General features: G+C 44.8%; 1 protein-coding gene across 1 annotated transcript in view; it reads left to right on the plus strand.

Moving 5' to 3' along the window:
• atat1 (alpha tubulin acetyltransferase 1) overlaps positions 1 to 24,111 on the plus strand; it is a 53,807-nt gene that overhangs the window by 4,790 nt on the left and 24,906 nt on the right. Inside the window, exons 2-5 of the mRNA XM_060850383.1 lie at positions 15,970 to 16,030; positions 17,471 to 17,562; positions 20,517 to 20,574; positions 22,347 to 22,460. Of these exons, the coding sequence (XP_060706366.1) occupies positions 15,970 to 16,030; positions 17,471 to 17,562; positions 20,517 to 20,574; positions 22,347 to 22,460 (325 nt within the window). The remainder of the gene's footprint in view (positions 1 to 15,969; positions 16,031 to 17,470; positions 17,563 to 20,516; positions 20,575 to 22,346; positions 22,461 to 24,111) is intronic.

Genomic DNA, 24,111 nt, shown 5'->3' on the forward strand with positions numbered 1-24,111 from the left:
CTTGTCTTCCCAAAACCACAGAGCAAAGGCACAGTTCACAAACAGTTGAGAGTTGGGGACTGGTCTCCCTGTATGCAAAAGACACAAGGCCGGAGCATCAACATGAGATAAATGGGTAGCCCTTTCTCCTCAGGTCCGAAGATAACTGATTCATGTCATGCCCCAGGTTTTAAATGAAATATGCAACTGACCCTCCAAGTGGAGTGCTGAGAGAGGTGTTTTGGATGAGATGTTAAAAACCAAAGTTTCATCTGTTCACCTAGGTGTCCATGAGAAGATCCCAATGTGGCATTGCTTCAGAGAAGAGCAAACATGTTCTTTACCTGGTTGTTTGGCTAATATTGATCCCAGCCAGCATACCTAAAACCAGATCTCTACCTCATTAATACAATACAATCAGCTTCAATCTGCAACTTGAGAGGGAGAGGGTACAATTGGAAGTGACAATATTTCTGTTGAATAAAGGGAACGATGGAACTATGTTCATTCCAAAAAGGAAGAAAGATCCTAGGAGGAGGCATGGGTGGCCGTGGCTGACGAGGGAAGTTAAGAAACCTATAAAGTTAAAAGAGAAAAAGTATAACGTAGCAAAGATATGTGGGAAAACGGAGGACTGGGAAGCTTTTAAAGAACAACAGAGGATAACTAAGAAGGAAATACGCAGAGAAAAAAATGAGGTGCAAGGTAAACTGGCCAATAATATAAAGAAGGATAGTAAACTTTTTTTAGGTATGTGAAAGGCAAAAAAATGGTTAAGACTAAAATTGGGCACTTGAAGACAGAAACAGGGGAATATATTACGGGGAACAAAGAAATCGCAGAAGAATTGAATTGGTACTTCAGATCTGTGTTCACTGGGGAAGACACAAGCAATCTCCCTGAGGTAACAGTAGCTGAAGGACCTGAACTTAAGGGAATTTATATTTGCCAGGAATTGGTGTTGGAGAGACTGTTAGGTCTGAAGGTTGGTAAGTCCCCGGGGCCTGATGGTCTACATCCCAGGGTACTGAAGAAGGTGGCTCAAGAAATCGTGGATGCGTTGGTAATTATTTTCCAGAGTTCAATAGATTCAGGATCAGTTCCTGTGGATTGGAGGGTGGCTAATGTTATACCACATTTTAAGAAAGGTGGGAGAGAGAAAACAGGAAATTATAGACCAGTTAGTCTGACCTCAGTGGTGAGAAAGGTGCTGGAGTCTATTATAAAGGATGAAATTACTGCACATCCGGATAGCAGTAACAGGATAGGACAGAGTCAGCATGGATTTATGAAGGGGAACTCATGCTTGACTAATCTTCTGGAATTTTTTGAGGATGTAACTCTGCAGGTGGACGAGGGAGATCCAGTAGATGCAGTGTACCTGGACCTTCAGAAAGCTTTTTTTTTATTTTTTTATAGATATTTTTATTGGGAATTTAACATTTTGACAAATTTACAAAAATAAGCAGAATTTTCAAGCACAAACATTAATATAAAAATAGATCTTAAATATATAATCATCAAAATTCAACTAATCCACAATCATCCAGAGTGTATAGTTGAGTCGCTTACATCCTTCAAATAAGAGAAAATGTTCTCTAATACACTCATAACAGTATGATAAAAAGGAAGCTATTTCCAAACAATAAGAACAAACAAAAAAAATTAAACATGTTTGAATGGAGATCTTCCCCCTTGTTCTCAGGGGGCCTTACTACCTTTCCAACGTTCCACCATATCCTCTCCCAAACAGTGTCCCACCCTCGACTCGGGCGCTCCTTAATAGGATTTAGATATAATACCGAGCTAGAGTTAACAGTGAGCGCCGCACCCCCACCCCTCCCCACCCATACCTGAGTATATCTAATAGCATCAATGCCACGTACAAACACACATAACTATAAAATTACAACTCCAACAGATTACAGTTAAGTATAATAACATAGCAAGGAAGACAACCCCGTTCCCAGAGGCAAAAGTAAAGTAGAATAAAGTATCCATTTCTCCCCACGAAGTGTGGGAGAGGCAAGCCAACATAAATTGTCTCTTACGATTTATTTAACCGAGTCTAAAAGTTTCTTGGCCTCTTCCGATGATCTAAAATTATACTCGGATCCTTTGTGGGTAAAGCATAACGTCGCTGGGTAGCGTAAGGCAGAAAGCTTTTGATAAAGTCCCACGTAAGGAGGTTAGTGAGCAAAATTAGGGTGCATGGTATTGGGGACAAAGTACTAACTTGGATTGAAAGTTGGTTGGCTGATAGGAAACAAAGGGTAGTGATAAACGGCTCCATTTCGGAATGGCAGGCAGTGACCAGTGGGGTACTGCAGGGATCAGTGCTGGGACCGCAGCTTTTTACAATATATGTTAATGATGTAGAAGATGGTATTAGTAATTACATTAGCAAATTTGCTGATGATACTAAGCTGGGTGGCAGGATGAAATGTGAGGAGGATGTTAGGAGATTACAGGGTGACCTGGACAAGTTAGGTGAGTGGTCAGATGCAGTTTAATGTGAATAAATGTATGGTAATCCACTTTGGTGGCAAGAACAGGAAGGCAGATTACTACCTAAATGGAATCAGTTTAGGTAAAGGGGCAGTACTGAGAGATCTGGGTGTTCTTGTACACCAGTCAATGAAGGCTAGCATGCAGGTACATCAGGTAGTGAAGAAGGCTAATAGCATACTGGCCTTCATAACAAGAGGGATTGAGTATAGAAGCAGAGAGGTGCTTCTGCAGCTGTACAGAGCCCTGGTGAGTCCACACCTGGAGTATTGTGTGCAGTTCTGGTCTCCAAATTTGAGGAAAGACATTCTGGCTATTGAGGGAGTGCAGCGTAGGTTCACGAGGTCAATTCTTGGAATGGCGGGATTACCTTACACTGAAAGACTGGAGCGACTGGGCTTGTATACCCTTGAGTTTAGAAGACTGAGAGGGGATCTGACTGAGACATATAAGATTATTAAAGGATTGGACACTCTGGAGGCAGGAAACATGTTTCCGCTGATGGGTGAGTGCCGAACCAGAGGACACAGCTTAAAAATACGGGGTAGACCATTTAGGACAGAGATGAGGAGAAACTTCTTCACCCAGAGAGTGGTGGCTGTGTGGAATGCTCTGCCCCAGAGGGCAGTGGAGGCCCAGTCTCTGGATTCATTTAAGAAAGAGTTGGATAGAGCTCTCAAGGATAGTGGAATCAAGGGTTATGGAGATAAGGCAGGAACAGGATACTGATTAAGGATGATCTGCCATGATCATATTGAATGGTGGTGCAGGCTCGAAGGGCAGAATGGCCTACTCCTGTACCCATTGTCTATTAACTGCATCACTATTTGTTAGAGCCTTCCTATGTGGAAAATGTGCCTGTATTTATTAAAGGTCCAGTAGTGATTGCAATTAAATTAATTGTAAAAGGCTGTGGGGCATTTTGAGTTTACAAGAGGTGCCTCATTAACTGGAAGTTCTACATACAACCGTAGAATGGTTACAGGGCCGAATGAGGCCATTTAGTCCATGTATTCATACTGTCTCTGTGTAGGAGTTACTTATCTCACCCTGCACTGACATCTTCCCTCTGTAGCCTGCAATCTCTCCTGTTCAGATAATTAATTGTCCCGTTCTGTCATTTAATCCTCGGTTAAATCTGTCTCTATCGCACTCAAGGCAACGTGTTTCAGATCCTAATCACTCGCTGTGGAAACATTTTTTTTTCATGTTTTCCGTTTCTCCTTTTGCAAATTAAATCCATATCCTTGTGTCCTGGTCCTTTTGCTAATGGGAACTGATTGCCCTAACAATCTGTACAAACTTCCCATCATTTTGAACACCTCTGTGAAATGTCATCATCACCACCACTTCTCCAAGAAAACCATCCTAGCTTCTCCAAACAATTGTAGTCTTTGATTCTTGGAACCATTCTCATCGATATTTTCTGCATCTATTTGTTGCCCAGCACCCCCTCCCCCCCCCCCCCACCCCCAAAAGCAAAATGCCTAGGTATACAGTGTAGTTTTACCTCCTTCATCTTTATTCCAGACCCTGGAGGGAGAGAGAACGATTGCCCACATGCACAGGGACATGAGTTCTCAGTTTTTTTCTGGAACAGCAGTTCCTCAATGAATGAATGGGTGGCCATTACTATCAGTGAGTGTCAATAGTAAGGATTAAGCTATCTGCTGTTGCACTATGATTAAGTGGCTTCACATAATGAATACTTTTCACCTTGTTAAACTGACCTCACGTGCTTGCGATATTGTTAAATGGCTCTACATAATGACTGTTTTTCCACCTTGTTAACCCATTACCCTTGCCTGCAGCACCCCATTGTTAACTGTAAGTTGTTATCTGATCTGAGTGATGCTCAGGTGAACTTCTTGTTTCACAAAACTCAGAACTTCACTCTTTCCCTGCCTGCTTATAGCCGATACACATTCTCACACTCTAATGACTTCCCATCCTTCCTTAGGTCTGATACCCAGAGGCGAATACTGTACTCCTATTGAGGTCGAACCAGTATTTAATGTGAGATTGTGATAACTTACTCACCTTTTTTCTCTGTGCTACTATTTTTATAAACTCAGGGTCCCATGTACTTTAAGTTCAACGTGTTTCTTAATATTTCAGAAATAAATTGATTTCAAATGCTTTGGAATGTTTCCGAGGCTATTGAAGCTGCTCAATAACTGTCCAGCTGAATGTAAACTAAGCTGACGAAATAAGTTTTCCATTCCATCTTTGACCATCCTTTTTTGGCTTGCATTGCGATGGATCAGAAAAGCAAGTATGCTGGAGCCCAGTATTTGGTTTATCTGTCCGTGTCCCACTAGTGAGCAAGGCTGTCTTGAAGCATCGACCAGCTTGGATAATATTGTATCTGCAGAGATTCAGCTTGCCCTGTAATGGAAACAATGTCGTTTGGATCCCCATTTCCCTGTGCTGGCCAGGGAGTATATAACACTCTCGCAACCATTAACCATTGGTTAGCACACTGCTGCCTCTCAGCGCCAGAGACCCGGGTTCAATTCCCGCCTCAGGCAACTGTGTGTGTGGGGTTTGCACATTCTCCCTGTGTCTGTGTGGGTTTCCTCCCACAGTCCAAAAATGTGTAGTTTAGGTGAATTGGCCATGCTAAATTGCCAGTAGTGTTAGGTGAAAGGGTAAATGTAGGGGAATGGGTCTGGGTGGGTTGCTCTTCGGAGGGTCGGTGTGGACTTGTTGGGCTGAAGGGCCTGTTTTCACTCTGTAAATAATCTAATCTAATCTTAAAAATTGTTCCTTGATTGTGCGGCTGACAAATTCGAAGCAGAGACAGAAACTGACTGGCAGTACCGTAACTTGTATCACCCCCCAGCTTTTTACCATAACATGTGGAAGCTTCCTCAGCCTGTTGTAGAGTGGCAGAAGTAGTGGGTAGAGAGTCTCTATTAGGGGACTTAACTTTTAAATACTCAGTGGAGAGTTTAGAGGGGAGTTGATTAATCTTTTGACCAAGGGTGGTGGGGGAACCTAGAACTCATTTTCAGAAAGGTTGGTGGAGGTGGAGACCTGGATTGTGTTCCAAACACTGTTGGAATACAAGTAGACATTCAATATGTCATAATCTACAGTGTTGCGGATCAAGAGCTGGGATGTGGGATTGAACTGTGCAACTCTTTTGGCCAACGTGGACGGGATGGGCTAAGTCCTATATTGCAAGCTCTTCTGTTTTGCAACCTCTGGTTGAGAGCCAGGATCCAAACCGATGTCTTTCTGTTTTCCCAACAAGCCATCTTTTTCTGAAAACAGTGAACCTTTTTTTTTGTTGTTGTGTCTGTTTGTGTATGCGTCTAATCTTGGTTCAGTGACAGTGCCTTTTATCTGGGTCAGAAACGCATTCATGAATGCAGCTGCTGTCAGAGTCAATGTCTCCATGCAACGTGCTACAAATGACGGTCTGTTCAGTCATCTCCAAAACCGCAGAAAGGGTTGAATTGAAACAATGGTATGCTCTGTGATTTGACTTTTGCATATATGTGACAGTTGGTTCCTTGTGGATTGATTTGTTTGTTGCATTGATCTAATCTGCACCCTTCCCTCCCAAAAGGGGGCATGTTGAATTTTCTACCTGATCCTGCATTGGGTTCAGCTCATCTGGTCTTCCCTACTCGCTCTGACCTGTTGGCTAATTGTGCATCTGCTCTGTCCAGAGTTAGCTCAGCAGGTGACTAAACTGTAACTGGTCCTCTCGCCAGTAACTTGTGATCTTAAAACAGCATTCAAAAGAACACTGAATGACCAATTTAAATCGAAGCAGTGCACAGGGTTTTGGGGAGAGGGGGAGGAGTTTTGGCACTTAAGTTGGAATGCTCAGAGGCTAGTGCAGACACAATGGGTCAAATGGCCTTATCTGCCCCACAGTTCTGTAATTCTGGTTGAGTTCAGTGTCTTGTGTCCTTAGACCGGTCGTTCTGGGCAAACCAAGCCCTGTTCCAAGCACAGATACCTTCACTCCCTGTGGTCTCCAGGCACCAGGGCCAGTGAACACCCAATTGTGTGCTGGAATAGCGCTGGCTGAATGAATGACCAAGGCAAAGAAGGATGCGAAGAATTCTGCATGCTCTGTTAACTCCTTCATCTCCTCCCCCTTGATATCGGTGCAGCAATAGAGACCTCGGCTGTGGTCCTGTCTGTAAGGCACTTGTCGCCAGAATTAAGACTGACTCTCCAATGCCATAATGAGGCTGTGTTGCACTGTCAGTGTGACCTTCCTGTAAACGAAGGTGCCTTGTCTGTCCTCCTTAGGTTGAAGTACCAGATCCATGGTGTTACTTCTGAGGAGGACTACAAGAGTTCTTCCCTTGTGCATGGGTCCATATTCATCCTTCAAATAAGATCACTAAAAACAGATAGTCTTGGCATTGCACCCAAACAGCAATGTGATAAACTGACTGCTCCACCCCTTCACTTAAAATAGAGGCAGGACTTTGGCTTTAAATTGGCTGTAGGAGGAATTTCTTCATTCAGAGGCTGGTGGATCTTTGGAATTCTCTGCTCCAGAGCACAGTGGGGGCTCAGTCATTTAAGTATGCTCAAGTCTGAGACTGATAGATTTCTGCATATCGACATACCCTTTGATGTCTTTAATAATGCAGGAAAATGCTGTTGAGATAGCAGATCTCTCCGCATGCCAAGCTGAACTCAAAGGGCTGAACAGTCTTCCTAGTTCTTCTCTTTGTTATTTGCTGATGTAAACCACATCACAAGATGGTGAGAGATGCTATGTAAACGCACATCTTCTCTCTTTTATTTTCCTTGTTTGATCAGGGATGTAGTCCTCTTGGTGTAGCTGTGGTGGGTTGAAGGGCCTTTTTCTGTACTGCAGATCTCTGGGTGGAGAGATTTGGCCAGCATTTGCCAGCATTGATACCATGGAACTTTATTTCTGTGTTCTTGAATGGGTGAAGGGAATATAGGCCTCTGTTTTCAGTTCTAGTCTCCTTCCCATCGGAAAGATGCTGTGAAACCTGAAAAGGGTCAGAAAAGATTTACAAGGATGTGGCCAGGGTTGAAGGATTTGGGCTGTAAGGAGAGGCTGAATAGGCTGGGGCTGTTTTCCCTGGAGTGTCGGAGGCTGAGGGGTGACCTTGTAGAGGTTTACAAAGTTATGAGGGGCATGGATAGGGTAAATAGGCAATGTCTTTTCCCTGGGGTCGGGGAGTCCAGAACTAGAGGGCATAGGTTTAGGGTGACAGGGGAAAGATATAAAAGAGACTCAGGGCAACTGTTTCACGCAGAGGGTGGTGTGTGTATGGAATGAGCTGCCAGAGGAAGTGGTGGAGATTCGTACAATTACAGCATTTAAGAGGCATTTGGATGGGTATATGAATAGGAAGGGTTTGGAGGGTTATGGGCCGGCTGCTGGCAGGTGGGACTAGATTGGGTTGGGATATCTGGTCGGCATGGACGAGTTGGACTGAAGGGTCTGTTTCCATGTTGTACCTCTCTGACTCTATGAACTGTTATGAAGTTTTGTATCTTTCACAATGAGGCCAGGCATTGGTGGATAACTGTGACACAATTTACTCAGTTCGGGCGTAGTAGTGACCATGTGGTTTTTCTCCCTGTGGTTTGCCCCTGTTCATGGCCATACTTGAGCAAACTGATACATGGGGCCTGCTAACGGTTAGTCTGACACCTACAGAATGTGGAAACATGCCTTGCATTACTGTTTTGCTGTCTTAACCAGCCCTGATGGGACAGATAGGCTAAAGGACACTTGCTGCTGAATACCTTGTTGTAAAGGCTAAGAAGTTCTGGTTTTCGATTTTTGTCTGGGTGGGGAATTATGGCCCTCTGTCTTCAATGTCTTAGTCTGGTTGAAAAATACTTCTGTTTGTTTTCCCAGTAAAGCATGATTGATACTGCACCTCCGCATTGAACTGTATAGGATCGACAGAAACAGACCTTTCATCCTAACTGTTCACTGCTGGTGTTTATAATCCATACTTACCTCCTCCCATCCTACTTCCCCCTGACCATAATGGCATAATCCTGCAGTTATTTCATGTCTCATCTCTCCATAACTACTGTGACAGTGGGCCCTAACAGTGCACTTGGCCCACATTTGACCAAGTGTGGAATCAAGTAGCCCTTACAAAATTAGAGTCAAAAAGTGTGGCGCTGGAAAAAGACAGCAGGTCAGGCAGCGTTGACATTTCAGGAGAGTTGACATTTTAGGCATAAGCCCTTCATCAGGAATGTACAATATTGGAGTTGATTCAAAAAATGAAGGGGGTGCTTTCTGGGTGGAGTCATACCGAGCATGAAATGAAATGATGGTGGTTATATCTCAGTCATCTCAGCCCAGGGCATCTCTGCAGAAGTGCCTCAGGGTAGTGTCCAATGCCCAACTATTTTCAGCTGCTTCATCAACAAACTTCCCTCCATGGCAAAACCAGAAATGAGAAATCTTATTGAGGACTGCACAATGTTCATCCCTGCTTGTAACTCCTTGGATACTGAAGCAGTCCATGTCTAAAAGCACCTAGAGATCTGGATAAGAGCCAGGCCTGGGTTAGAAAGTGTCACAAATGTCAGATAATATCTATAATCCAACAAGAGATAATCTAACCCTTGACGTTCAGTGGCATTAGCATTGTGGAATTCCCTACTCTAAACATCCAGGTGGTTACCGTTATGTGGAAGCTGAACTGGACTAGCCATGTAAATACTATGACTGGTCAAAGGCTCAGAATCCTGCAGCAAGCAACTCTTAAAAGCCTGCGCCCCATCTCCAAAGCACAAATCAGGAGTGTGATGGAATAGTCCCCACTCGAGATGCTTGACACAATCCAGAACAAAGCTTGATTAGCACCATATCCACAAAAAAAAATCACTCCTTCCATCACCGGCTCACCATGTGTACAAAGATGCACTGCAAGAATTCACCAAGTCTCATTAGATAGAACCATTGAAACTTGCGATCACTGCCAACTAGAAGGACAAGAGTACCAGATACAGGGGAGCATCACCATCTACGTGTTTCCCTCCAAGCCACTCGCCATCCTGACTTGGAAAGGTATTGCTGTTCCTCAAATGTTGCTGGGTCAGAATTCTGCAATTTGTAACCCAGTAACGTGAGAGTCTATCTTTACATAACTGACCTGAGAGGTTCAAGAAGGCAGCTGACTGCTACCGACTCGAGGGTGCCGAAGGATGCACGCTCATCCGGCCAGTGGCCCACATTTCTCAAAAAAAATTCAAGATGTTCAACTGTTGAGCCATGCCATCCCATCCCATCCTGACCTTGCCCTGACCTGCCTTGTACAAGTGTCAACATTGAAGTTTTGCCCCTCAATCAGGAATGGAATCAGGGTCCATTAGTCAGCCCTGCATCCCAGGTGTCAGGACCGATCTGGGAGGACATAGTCTCTTACAAGCTGACGTAGAGCGTTTGGGAGGCATGGATTCTGGTTCAAGGTCACTATGTTGTCGAGTATATTTTAAGGTTAAGCATGAGAATGAAGCAGCTGTTCATTTTTTTTCTCTCTCCCTTGCTTTCAGTCTTTAAAATCAAGTTGACTAACTGAGTACCTCTCATGGTTCCGTTCCTGGGCTTAAATAATACCCAGGCCGTTCCAAGTCTTTGCAGGTCTAAACGTGTGTTAAGATAGGTGCTAGAGGGCATGTTTTAAAGGTGAGAGCACAATGATTTTAAAAAAGGATGTGAGGGGCACCTTTATTTTACAGCTGCCAGAGAAAGTGGTGGATGCAGGTACACTCACAATGTTTAAAAGATATTTGGATAAGTACATGAATAAGAAGCGGCCCAGCACAGGCTGGGGGTGTGGACTGGTTGGACCGAAGGGTGTCTTTGGTGCTCTGTGACTCTCTGACTGTCAGCTGGGACTCAGCAGGTGGCATTCTCACTCGTGCAGTGTTGTACTGCAGTGACATTTTCTCTCTCTGCAATACCGAGTGTTTTGCACTCTAGGGTGGGGGGGGGGGGAAATGGAATCGCAGGAGTAGGCCATTCGGCCCATCGGACTTTCCCCACCATTCACAGTGATCAAAAGTTTTGCCCACCTATCCCCATAACACTGCGTGCCATTGTAAATCAAAAATGTATCGATCTCAATCTTGACAATACTATCCCCGCTCTGATAAAGAATTCCAACCAAAAAGATTTCAATCCTGAGGGAGCATTGTACTGAAAATGTGTTGCTGGTTAAAGCACAGCAGGTTAGACAGCATCTCAGGAATAGGGAATTTGACATTTCGAGCATAAGCCCATTCCTGATGAAGGGCTTATGCTCGAAACGTCAAATTCCCTATTCCTGAGATGCTGTCTGACCTGCTGTGCTTTAACCAGCAACACATTTTCAGCTGTGATCTCCAGCATCTGCAGACCTCACTTTTTACTCGGAGCATTGTACTGTCTGAGTTTGGGGGTAGTTACCCTTTTGGGTAAGACTTTAAACTGAAGTGTTATGAATTTCCCCTCAGATGCATGTTAAAGATTCTGCTGGGGGGGGGAATCTGTCGACCCAGTACCTGGGTCTCAATCAATGTCAGAAATGTTTTTCAAAAATAACGGTGACCTGATCATTATATCATTGTTGTTTGCGGTGTGGGAATTGGTTAGTGCATTTCCTAAATTGCAACGGTGATGACGTTTTGAAAGTACTTGGTTGACTGTGGAATGTTTGAGATGTACTGAAATGGCGAGCAGGGCTTTAGCGATGTAGGATCTCTCTATCTGCCTCTGTGCTGCTCATGTGAATGATTTTGAAATGTTCTGGCTGAGTGCCTGTTGAGGCCAGTCTGCACAAACCCCCACTCCCTGGCCTGTGACAGCTGCAGCTTGAATTATTGTTGTTGCGTTACCTGCCAACAATATTAAAATTAGCCTGAGCAGAGCAGGCGTAAGCACACTGTCTCGATTGTGGCTGTTCCAAGGAATTTACACAACAGCTGCTCTTCATTCTTCACAGTGTGATCTCTGGGTTAAGAAGGAAACCTTAACAGTGCTTTTCCATTCAAAATTCTCACGTTTCGCTCTTCCGATTAACAATCTGTTGTTGCTTCCCCTCCTTTCCACCCCAGCAGTGGCCAGCACCATTGAGTCATTGAACTATGTAAACTCTGCCTATGGGAAGGCATTGGCTCCAGTGAGAATTTCACTGGAGAAGTAATCCAGAAGCCCAGGCTAATGTCAAGGAGACTTGCGTTTGCAAACTGTGAAATTTAATTTGAAAAAAAAATCTGGGTTAAAAAGCTGTTGATTATCATCTGGCTGGGTCATGTCCTTCAGAGAAGGAAATCTGCCCTCCTTACCAGGTGACCCCCTGACCCAGATGTGGTTGCAATGTGGGCAATGAGGGATGGACAATAAATGTTGGTCTAACAAGTGATTCCTACCTCCTGTGAAAGAATATCGAGTAAAAATATTCCGTCGCCTGTTCCTTGACTGAGGTAGATCCAGTTGCCTCATGTTATTATTCAAGCAAAGGCTCCTACACTCACCAACTCCAGCGCACTGAGAGTTTTTTATTCGCTCAGGATGAGGGTATTGCTGGCATATCAACATTTTATTGCCCATCTCTAATTGCGCGGAGGGCAGTTAATTGCTGTGGTCCTGGAGGCCCGACCAAGTAAGAACATCAGTGAACCAATGGCATTTTCCAACACTCAACAATGAATTCATGGTCGTCATTATAATTCCAAGACCAGATTTTTATTTAATTCAAATTCCACCATCTGCCATGACAGGATTTGAGCCTGGGTCCCCGGAACATTGCCTGGGTCCCTTGGTTAACAGTTCAGCAGTAATACCACTAGGCCTTCACCTCCCCTGATTGAACACCTTTCACTGTTGATTCAACTTTCTCACACTCAGTCATCCATGTTCTTGTTACCTCACCATACCTGATGTTGACCCAGCTGTCTGCCACCCTCGCTCAGTGATCCTCCTTCCCAACTCCCTGCGTTACTGTCAATACCAGTATAATCCAGCTGCACTGATCTGACTAGGTGTCAGATGGGACCGGAAATGCGAGCTGTGTTTTTCTCTCCACGGATGATGCCAGACCTACTGAGTTTCTCCACTGCTTTGTACGTTTATTGTGTTCAGTAACTCAGTTGGTGGTTTTGTTTGTTTCCGGTATGCATTAATCATCCTGTTAGTCATTGGACCAGATGTTGGTAGGTTCTTCACATTGCCAATTTATTATGGAAAGGATAAGACTAGTTTCTTACAAAATGATATGTAACATCACCTTTTCTATCCAAGTTAACTCCTAATCTCCCGAAAATGTTGGTTCTTTATTCCCTTCTCACGCTGTTGACCCAAGTGGCCATAAAGCTACCACCTAAATCTTGATAGAATGAGTGTTTTATTTTGACCATCACCCAAGTTGACAGCAGGATACTGAATGTGACCAGAAATCATTGCCCGAGTTTGTGTTTGTGTCTCTCCTTCTCCTGCCCCCTCTGTTCCAAGAGTATGGGATAATTCCAAACGACAGTGGCTAATTTGATCAAGAGCAACAGAGATGTTTCTTAGTCTGTCTGGCTCAGAGGTTTAACTATCTCAATCATTACGGATGGGAAGAGACAGGGAAACATAGTCATAGAGATGTACAGCATGGAAACAGACCCTTCGGTTCAACCCGTCCATGCAGAACAGAGATCCCAACCCAATCTAGTCCCACCTGCCAGCACCCTGCCCATATCCCTCCAAACCCTTCCTATTCATATACCCTAAGCTTATTTTTGAACTTACAACACAGAGATACACTCTTCAGCCTTTAATATGTGGTCCTGGGCTACCTCCATTGCCAAACCCTAACCACCTGACGCCTTGAGACCCTGAAACCACATGGGATCAATGTGAATTCCACTAGTTTCCTCATTTCCCCATCTCCCTTCCCCATCTTATCCCAGATCCAACCTTCCAGCCGTCCTTTTGAACTGTCCATTGTCTTTCCCATCTATCCGCTCCACCCTCCTCTCCAACCTATCACCTTCTCCCCCACCTTTATCTACCTGTTGCATTCTTAGCTACCTCCTCCCTACCCCTGCCCCGGCCCTAACACCTCTCATTTATCTCTCAGCACCACCCATGCTCACCACAAGCCTCAATCCTGATGAATGGTACATGCCCGAAACGTCTATTCTTCTCCTCCGATGCTGTCTGATCGGCTGTGTTTTTCCAGCATCACGCACTCGACTCTGATCTGCAGTCCTCACTTTCTCCTCCTTTTTAATATCTGTCAACTGTTTGAAACGGTGATCCAATTGGTCCTGCTGTTCCCACCCTGCTTTATCCAAATACTCTGGCAAATCGTTTTGATTTGATCTATTGTCACATGTACCCAAGTACAGTGACAAGTTTTGTTTTGTTTTGTGTGGAATACAGGCAGATCGCACCACACAAAAGTCACGGAATGATCGCACAGAGCGAGGAATACAAACTTTCGACCGCAAAGCGGGAGCACAAAGCAAGATCGATATAAGATTTGAAATTTGAGAGACCTATTCAGAAGTGTAATAACGAAAGAAGCTGTTCTTGAACCTGTCGGTACAGGTGTTTAAAGTACACCTGTACCTTCTGCCTGACAGAAAAGGGTGGAAGAGATTATAAACTGGGGTGGGAGGGGTCTTTGATGTCGGCTGCCTTACCACGGCAACGGGAAGGACAGACTGAGTCCATGGCTGGAAGGTTCTGGGCAAATGACCATGTGTTACCTTTAATTCAGCAACTTATTAAGAAAGATCCCAGACAATCAAGCACTGAAACAATAATTCAAATTTTATTGCATTGGTAACCAAATGTTCGACCCCTCAAGTAAGTGTAAGCCTGCGATCCAACTCAGCTATTACCTGATTAATGGTGAAATCTGGCCAGGGCTTCAATCAACAGTGACCTGTCGTTGGAAGTTTCCCGGGTTCGGTCCTTCTACACTATTGTTCTTCAAACTTCTGTTAAATTGTTCTGGTGTTTGATTTTCATACAGGTTTTCGTCCTTTGGTCTCTGAGGTGATTTATTGACTTTTTTTTAAAAAGTCCATCCATCCAAATTGTTGCAAGTCTGCAGCTTACCACCTTGTCCAAAGTAATTTCTTTTGTTTCTTGTTGTATTTGGCCTTAACCATCTGTCTGAAGACATAGCTTTCCTGTGATTCAGCCCTTAAATTCTTCTACAGGGCAATCAGTTGTCCTTATGGAAATAAAACATCCAGTTTATCAAGCAGGTCTCGAAGCAATTTTATCTGCATAGCCTCCACTCCCAGGACATGGCTAATTGCTTTCAATTCCTGTATAGGTTTGTCCTTGTCCTATTAATAGTTTGTTCCAAACAGAGTTATTGCTGACTGTTTCCATGTGTTTATTTTTGTTGATTCATTCAATCCATGAACAGTTGAGGTTCTAAAGTCTACAATATTACACTTCGCTCTTGACGAATTCATCCAGTTCCCTTGTGAAAGTCACAATTGAATCCACTTTTCCAACTTTTCAGGTAATTTACTCCCATGTCGTCCTCATCAGGCAATACTTTTTTTAGGAAAAAAAACAAACTCCCCTCCCTTTGCAGTAAAAACAAAGAATACTGGAGAAACGCAGCAGATCTAGCCACCTCTATGGGGGAGAGGAGCACAGTTAACACTTCAAGTCCATTTATTCTTCTTTTGAAACTGAAAGGGGCTGGAAATTAATAATTTTTTTTATGCTATTGACAAAGAGGGAGGAGAAGCCAGTGAAACAGATGGTGAGTGAGCCAAGAGGGGGGAAAAAATAACAGGGCGGTAAAGAAGAGATTGAGATGCAAAGTAGGTATTAATGGTAGCTTTGACTAGAAGCAAGTAGGCCTGATCTGGAATCAAAACCAATAAGAGTCAAAGAGGCCATGGGTTATTCATGGGGTGGAGGTGGTCGTAATCATGATTGAGGACGGTATTCATATTCTGAAGTGCTGAACTCCATGTCAAGTCCTGAAGCCTGGAAAGTGCCGAAGCAGAAAACGAGGAATGGTTTCCCTCGCTTTTGTTGAGCCTTTGCTGCTACGCTGTACTAAGCCGAGAATAAAAATGTTAGCATGGGAGCAAATAATTTATTAAAGTGGCGATCAACTGGAAGGTCGGGGCTGTACTTAAATTCTTGTGTCGATTATCTTAAATCTGTATTGAATTAAACCTTTGATTATTGTTCTCTTAATACTGAAAGTGCAGTTCGGGAGAAATGGCTATCAAACCTATTCATGATTTTGGCCACTTCTATTAAATCTTCATTTCACTTTCTGCTCTTAAGAACAGCCCCAGCTTCACATTTTTCCACGCTTAGCTGATGTCTCTAATCCCAGTTGCCATTCTAGCAAATTTCCTGTGCACACTACCAGCCTTGCTTGGAGTGGCCTTAAACTTGTCCAATTCCTTGTCCTGCCCATCTTGGAATACAAGAGCTGATTGTTGATGCTGTGATTATTTTTTTCTCTTTTTTTTTCCCAACAGGGCCACCCTTGAGTATCAGCTGGCTACAGTGTTGGACAAGATGGGAGAGGCTTCAGCTAAGGTAATATCCACAATTTCTTTGCCTGTGATCTCTAGGAAAGCCCTCGTGGCGACCCAGATATTTAGAACCCAGACCCCAGTCTAGCAGTTGTTGTGTTGAGCACGTTTTCAGTATTAACTGAATGAGCCTAGAGTGCTGAAGTTTAGCATTTAGTCTAATGCTGATGTTGGGGATTTTACAGTCTTAGGTGAGTGGAGAAGCTATTTTGTCTGGTGTGGTGTGTTTTAAAAGTAGGGGAGCAAAACCTTTCAAAATCTTAACTTCTGGGATGAGATCTGGAAACACTTGCCTTATTCCAAACAACTCAGGCAATGGAGTAGACCGGTGAAACTGTCACGACTGTTCTTAGAGGTTGGGTTGTGGAATTTGAAAACACCCCTTTTTTTAATTGAAAAAGAAATCTTGAATTGTACAATTCAGCGAAAATTTCAGAACTGCAAAGGATAGCTGGTGATATGAAGGGATACAGCGCATAGGTATGTCCATTGGGAATGGGGATGAATGGCTGTCTCCTCTCCTCTATGGGATCCCAGTTGCTCTCCCTGGCTCTAATCAGCTGACTTTACAACAAGTAACCCTTGACCTCGCAACGTGCTGGTTTGTAATACTCAGTCAAGAACAACTCCTTGCTCTGGAAGAGCTGCAAGTTTTGGTCAAACCAAAGAACTTCATTCCCTCAGTCGATGGCGTTCTGCCCACCATAAAAGGAAGGATGAATTGGCCTTGAGATGTATTGTAGGTTTGCAAGAATGATATCAGGGGTTAAGTCATGAGGAGAGATTGTACAAATTGGCCCTGTTTTCTCTAGAATTGAAGGGGTGCCTGATCGAAGTCTTGGAGATATTAACAGGAAGAGACAGGGTAGATAAAGATAAACTACTTCCACGGGTTGGGGATACTAGAACTAAAGGGGCATAGCCTGGGAATTTGGGCCAGACTGTTCAGGAGAGATGTTACGAAGCGCTTTTACACACGAAAAGTGGGAGAGGTTTGCAACTATTCCACAAACTGCAGTGGATGGCGGATCGGTTGTTAGTTTTAAATCTGAGATAGATAGATCTTTGTTAAGCAAGAGGTTTGAAGGGTTACAGGCCCAAGGCAGTTCCGTGGAGTTTGGCTACAGAGCAGCCACGATCTCATTGATGTGTGGATCAGACCCTAGGGGCTGAATGGCTTACTGCTGTTTCCAAGTTCTCCCAGGCACAGTTGATGTTTATGCTGTGTGTCTCCCAAGGCACAGTCAGTAGGGCACAGATTCTTGCAATAATGTCATTTTCTATATTTACCAATTAAATCCCTTTCATTTGGGGAAAGAAAACAACTGTGCGTGCTCACTGTTTCTCAGCACCCTGTGCATGCAATGTTTCTGGGCACCGATCGGCCACTGATTTGGAAGTACTGGAATGGCTCTGTGCGTTACATTCCTGTTTCCGTTGGCAGGCCCAGCAGTTGTCTGCGCCGATCACCAGTGCCTCACGGATGCAGAGCAACCGGCACCGGCTGTACCTCCTGAAAGACGGTCTCGCTAATCAGTAAGTAGGCACCTCCGGGTCGGTTCTGTACATGAGTCCACCTCGGGGGGAGAGCATCTGCAACTTACCGCATGTGTGGAGGGGATGGCAATTTGCAGCTGGACCACAGTCTGTTTTTTTCGGGAGTGGGAGGGGAGGTTGTGCTGGAGGGAGGGGGTGGTCAGATGGTTGCTTGGGGCAGGGCATTTGTTGAACTCTTGGACACCGTCATGTCTCCCTCACGAAGACCATTTTCTTTTGCTCAAGGTTCTTCTGAGTATATTACCAGGTGAAGCAATGTAATTATATTTTATGTGCTGGTGGCACATGGCCTTCTCTGACTGGCCAGCATTTTATTGCCTGTCCCTAGTTGCCCCCTTGAAAAGGTGGGGGGGGGGGGGGGTGAGCTGCCATCTTGAACCGCTGCGGTCCACCTGCTGTGGGTTGACCCACAATGCCCTTGCGGTAGGAATTCCAGGATTTTGTCCCAGCAGCAGTGAAGGAATGGTAATATATTTACACGTCAGGATGGTGAGTGATTTCGGAGGGGAACTTGCAGGTGGAGGTATTCCCGTGTATCTGTTTCCCTTGTCCTCTTTGGTGGATGTGGTCTGGAAGGTGTTATCTGAGGATCTCAAGGGAATTATGTCATCAGATGGGGCACTGCAGCCAAGGTTGATCCCACCCTCACTGGCCATGCTCTTAGCTATATCAGACGGCCCTAGTCTGCCTGCTCTGGCTCACGTGGGCTTGCGTGCCCGGTAATGGGTAAGAGAGGGCAGGCTTTTCCAAATCCTTGCCAAACCACCTCTTGTTGCCCACAGGCAGCAAAGCCAGTGGCAGCACCGCAATTACTTCCTTTCTGTGCAGCCATGGGCTGTATGTGAGACCACCAGACTTTGTGTGATCCCAGGGGCTGCATTATCAATGAACGGTTTTGCTTTAAGCACTTTGAGATACCCGGAGGTTGAGAAAGATGCTGTGTAAAAGTAAGTCTGGCTTAGTTGAGGCTGCAAAAAAAGGTTTCTGAAATCCTTTAGAGCAACTGATCATAGTATCTATTATCTAGAATTTTGCCAAATGTATTAGAGGATATTCCTTGGGTAGGGGCAATTTTAATCATTTGGGAGATTCATGTGATCCATCTCCCCATTAGCTACCACAATGCAGAACTGAATAAGGATTTCACACAATCCCATCAGCTCTCTGATGGTTGGGTTGGGCTAAAATCCCTCTGTGTGTGTGTGTCTGTGTGTGTGTGTGTGTGTCTGTGTGTCTGTGTGTGTGTGTGTCTGTGTGTGTGTGTGTGTCTGTGTGTGTGTGTGTCTGTGTGTGTTCCACCTCTCGCACACTCATGCTTTGTTTCTCACTCTTCTCCCACCGCTGTTCCAATATTGTCATGTGGTCTGAGTTGTGACTAGAGGGGTTTGGAGTTTCTGGCTGAGAAAGGCAGGAGCTGACAGTTAGCCTTTCAGCGGTGTACCAGATGCATGTTAAACGTAAATCCGAACAATAACTTCGAATTGAATTGCCCGGGCCAGATGTGGGGTCTTTCGTTCAAACTAGTGAAAGTGTATCTGAAACTTGTCGTTTGGGATGGTTTCTTGTACAAAGATTAATCGGCTGTAGCCTGCAGGATAAATTAATGGTGGTGAAGCCTAAGAGCAGTGCGTTCCACAATTTGGAACTGTGCTGGATGAAAGGACTATTGGGAGCCCGGTGCCTTGCCTCCACTCTGCTGCCTGTGACTTTCTCGCCTAACCTCGGAGATGAGATTCTGATTTCAATTCCAAGTAGAGTCGGTGCAAATTCCCAGCTCCTACAGAGCCTGGATAATTGTCCAGTCCCTGTATTTTAAATCACTACTCTCCAAATCCTTTTGAGACTACATCCCGCCCCCCCCCCCCTCAGAAGCTTGAGTACTGCCATAACCCCAGAAGAGGGTGGAGCTGAGAGAGTCAAGTAGAAGAGAGGGTTGTGTGAAGGGGGGGCACGGCACGGGAATAATGTAGAGCCTGGCGAGGGAGTGTTTAAGTTGAAAAGTGTTACACGTGCCTTTTCACAGGCCTCCTCTGTCTGTTAATGCCATGAGAGTCATTAGAGTCATAGAGATGTACAGACCCTTCGGTCCAACTCGTCCATGCTGACCAGATATCTTAACCTAATCTAGTCCCACCTGCCAGCACCTGGCCCATGTCCCTCCAAACTCTTCCTATTCATCTACCCATCCAGATACTTTTTAAATGCTGTAATTGTACCAGCCTCCACCACTTCCTCTGGCAGCTCATTTCATTCACGCACCACCCTCTGCATGAAAAAGTTGCCCCCTTAGGTCTCTTTTATATTTTTCCCCTCTCACCATGAACCTATACCCTCCATTTCTGGCCTCCCTCACCCCAGGGGAGCAGACCTTGTCTATTTACCCTTACCATGCCCCTCATAATTTGGTAAACCTCTATCAGGTTGCCCCTCAGCCTCCGACGCTCCAGGGAAAACAGCCCCAGCCTGTTCAGCCTCTCCCTGTAGCTCAAACCCTTCAACCCTGGCAACATCCTTGGAAATCTTTACTGATCCCTTTCAAGTTTCACAACATCCTTCTGATAGGAAGGAGACCAAAATTGCACACAATATTCCAACAGTGGAGTAAGCGATGAATTCAAAAGGGGCCTTGCAGTCAGTAAAAGTGAGTCAAAATGCAGAGGAATTCACTGCTACCTTGGTGCTCACGGCTCCCACAGTTTATGAGGCCCTGCTGTAAATACGGTGTGAAAAGAAAGTTAAAGTACAGGAGCAGGAGTTCCAAAGTGTGTAAAGTTTGAGAAATGACTTGCTGTCAAGGAACTGCAGTAGCTTGGTCTGAGGCTGTTTGTGAAGGAAGTGTTTCCAGGGGTGACTGCATCACCTGATTTGTATTCATGTTCACCTCTCCTGAGCTAATGATTGGTTGACTGTGACCTAATGTGCTCTCTCTGCAGTGGAAAGGGAGCCACTATTGGTTTCCTGAAGGTGGGCCACAAGAAGCTGTTCGTGTTGGTGAGTATTCCCTCTCGTTCTTTTAACTAAAGTCTGAGTGCAGCAATTGCAGCATTGGGTAAGTTTACAGCAATGTAACTTGTGTGACTGTTCTGCATTTCAAATCTACCTCCCTTTCACTGGAATAAAATTTGACTGAGTAACAAGGTTTTAAAATTTTCAATATCTATTAGTCCAAACTCTTGTAGACTGCTTAATGGATTAATTCCTGGCATATTGCTTCAGTTAGAGTAGGATTTGAATGTCAAGTTCTGATATCAAACCAGATGACATGTCCTGGAGCGTTATAAAAGCATTAATGTCCCTTTTGGCCCTATTTGTCACACCCCGCACCGGTCCATGCTGATTCTCAGACTGGCAACCCCCTCCCGCGCACACCCAAGTTGCTTTGCAAGCTGTTATGTGCAAAATAACTTGAGTCCACAATGGGGGCAGCATCCATCCATTGTCCCCAGATCTTGACTTAGGCAACTGCTGTTGTACATTGTACATCGGAATTAGAGTCTTGAGCCTGTTTAGGGGCATAGTTAGATAATAGCTTCTCATCCGTTAACCCACCTTTGATCCAAGCCCTTAATACCCTTTCCTAACCAAAACAAAATTCTATTGATCTTGCTTTTGACATTTTCAATTCCTGTACTTTTCAGTCTGGACAATGTGTTTTTATTTTCAATGTTTCATTTAATATGTGCTCCACTGAAAAGGCCACCATTTACTGCCCATCTTTAATCCCTCCTGAACTGAGTGACTGGGTCATTCCTGAGGCCCACCGCAGAGTCAACCACATTGCTGTGGGTTTGGAATCCGGTGTTAGGATACTAGAGTTTTAGATTTAATATCCAGACTACTGTTTGGGATTTGAATCCATATTCTCAAAGCAATAGCCTGGGCCTCCGGATTATTCACCCAATGACACCACTCCATTGCCTCCCCTCATTTTGGAAGGGAGTTTCAGCTTCTCACTACCTTGTAGTATGAAGAAAGTTCTCCTGATAATCCACCAGTCTAAATGCCGAAATGGCCAAGCTCCATGCTAAGTTGCCATAATGTTAGGTGCATCAGTCAGGAGTAAATATAGGGGAATGGGTCTGGGTGGGTTACTCTTTGGAGGATCGGTGTGGGCTTGTTGGGCCGAAGGGCCTGGTTATGTTCTCTGTTCTGGTCTCCCCACTGGAGGGTTCTCTGTTCTGGTCTCCCCACTGGAGGAGATTGGGTAGATGGGAGCAATGCTGTCAACTCCTTAATCAACTTGAACATCTCAATTAGATCACACTCTACTCTTCTGCAGTTACAGCAATAATCAACTCGCCTTAGCACTCGTCTCATTTCTCCAATGAACCAGACTGAGGCTTTTAGTCAGACAGCTTTCCGGTGTGGTTTCCTCCACTCAATTGAGACTTCCATTTTAATTCTTTCTTTGTCAGTGGGTGTCTTCAGCTATCAACACCCTTAAGCTCCTAGATTTTCTTTCCTACACCTCTCCTCCACTCTGTGGTCCTCCTCCCCACTTGACCAAGGTTTCAATCTTCCTCCTCGTGTAGCTTTGTGATTTTTAATAAAAATCTGATGAAATATCTTGGGGAGCTTCTGCTATATTAAGAAATCTGTCCATAAATATAAATTCTTGAGCTGGTAGCCTTCTGTTTCCAGCTGTGCGGTGGTTGGGTCTTCTGCTTTGTCAGACAGCCGCTGTCCTATGTGAGGCTAGCACCCACTTTGTTGTTCAGTAACACTGTTGCTCTCTCTCTCTCTCTGTGCCTCTGGGTGTGTAGGATGGGCGAGGTGCACATAATGAGATGGAGCCCCTGTGTGTCCTGGACTTCTATGTGCATGTGTCACTGCAGCGCCATGGTTACGGGAAGGAGCTGTTTGACTACATGATTCAGGTACAGACAGAAACTGTAACAGGTTCTACAGTAACCTTCCAAAGGGAATTGGGTATAATCTTTGGAGGTAAGAACAAAATTGCAGAGATATTGGGAAGGGTCAGGGGAGTGGCACTAACTGTGGTTCACGAAGGAGCCTGTACTGACTCCATCAGCAAAATGGCCCTTGTGCTTTACTGTACTTTTATTCCTGCGATTGCAAGACTGCCCTATGAGGGGGGGGGGGTTGGGATTTGTGATTTTTAACAAAAACCTGATAACACTCCAATGAAACATCTTGGGGAGCTTCTGCTGTATTAAGAAGTCTGTCCATAAATATAAGTTCTTGAGTTGGTTGCCTTCTGTTACGTGCTGTTTCCTCATGTTTCGAAAAATGAGAGGTGATGTATTTGAAACCTACAAACTGCTGAAAGGGTTAGACTTAGAAGCGTGGAAAATAGGTGCAGGAGAAGGCCATTCGGCCCTTCGAGCCTGCTCCACCATTCAATATGATCGTGGCTGATCATGCAATTTCAGAATCCCATTTCCACTTTCTGTCTATACCCCTGGATCCCTTTAGCCGCAAAACCCACATTCGGCTCCCTCTTGAATATATCTAACAAACTGACCTCAACAGCTTCCTGTGGGAGAGAATTCCACAGGTTCACAACTCCCTGAGTGAAGAAATTTATCCTCATCTCAGTTCTGAATGGCTTCCCCCTTATTCTTAGACTGCGAACCCTCGTCCTGGACTTCCATCGGGAACATTCTTCCCACATTTAACCTGTCCTTTGGGGCAGCACAGTGGCTCAGTGGTTAGCACTGCTGCCTCACAGCACCAGGGACATGGGTTCGATTCCCACCTCGGGTGACTGTCTGCGTGGGTTTCCTCCAGGTGCTCTGGTTTCCTTCCACAATCTAAAGATGTGCAGGTCGGGTGAATTGGCCATACTAAGTTGCCATAATGTTAGGTGCATTAGTCAGGAGTAAATATAGGGGAATGGGTCTGGGTGGGTTACTCTTCGGAGGATCGGTGTGGACTTGTTGGGCCGAAGGGCCTGGTTCCATGCTGGAGGGAATCTAACCGAACCTAACCTAATCCCATCAGTAATTTCTGATTGAGGAGTCCAGAACCGAGGGGCACTATTTAAAAATGAAGGGGATGCCATTTAGGGGCAGAATGAGAAGAATGTTTTTCTAAACTCCAAGAGTTGTGAACTTTTGGGATTCTCAACCAGAAAACGGCTGTGGAAGTTTAGTTTTTATCTAAAATAGAGCTTGATAGATCGCCGATGACTGGTGGGGGGGTGGGGTAGGATGAGTGTGGGTCAAAGGCATTGAAGTGTTTGATCAGCCAAGGACATACAAAATTGTGGAGCAGATTTAATGGGCTGAATGGTCCCCTCCTGTTCCTTAGTTCAATGATTGATTGAATTTCTTTCAGAGAAACTCCATGCAGAATGTTAACACAAGACACAAAGCTGGGACTTTAAGGATAATGTCTGTTGCCTTGAATGTGTTTCCCAAGAACATTTGTCCACCTGTGACAGAGGTAGCACGTTCTTGGGTGACTTCGGCTTCCTTGGGTGGCCCGGTGGCTCAGGGAATAGCACTGCTGCCTCACAGCTCCCGGGACCCAGGTTCAATTCCAGCCTCGGGCGACTGTCTGTGT

This window comes from Hemiscyllium ocellatum, chromosome 35 (assembly GCF_020745735.1).
Source record: "Hemiscyllium ocellatum isolate sHemOce1 chromosome 35, sHemOce1.pat.X.cur, whole genome shotgun sequence".
Lineage (NCBI taxonomy): Eukaryota > Metazoa > Chordata > Chondrichthyes > Orectolobiformes > Hemiscylliidae > Hemiscyllium > Hemiscyllium ocellatum.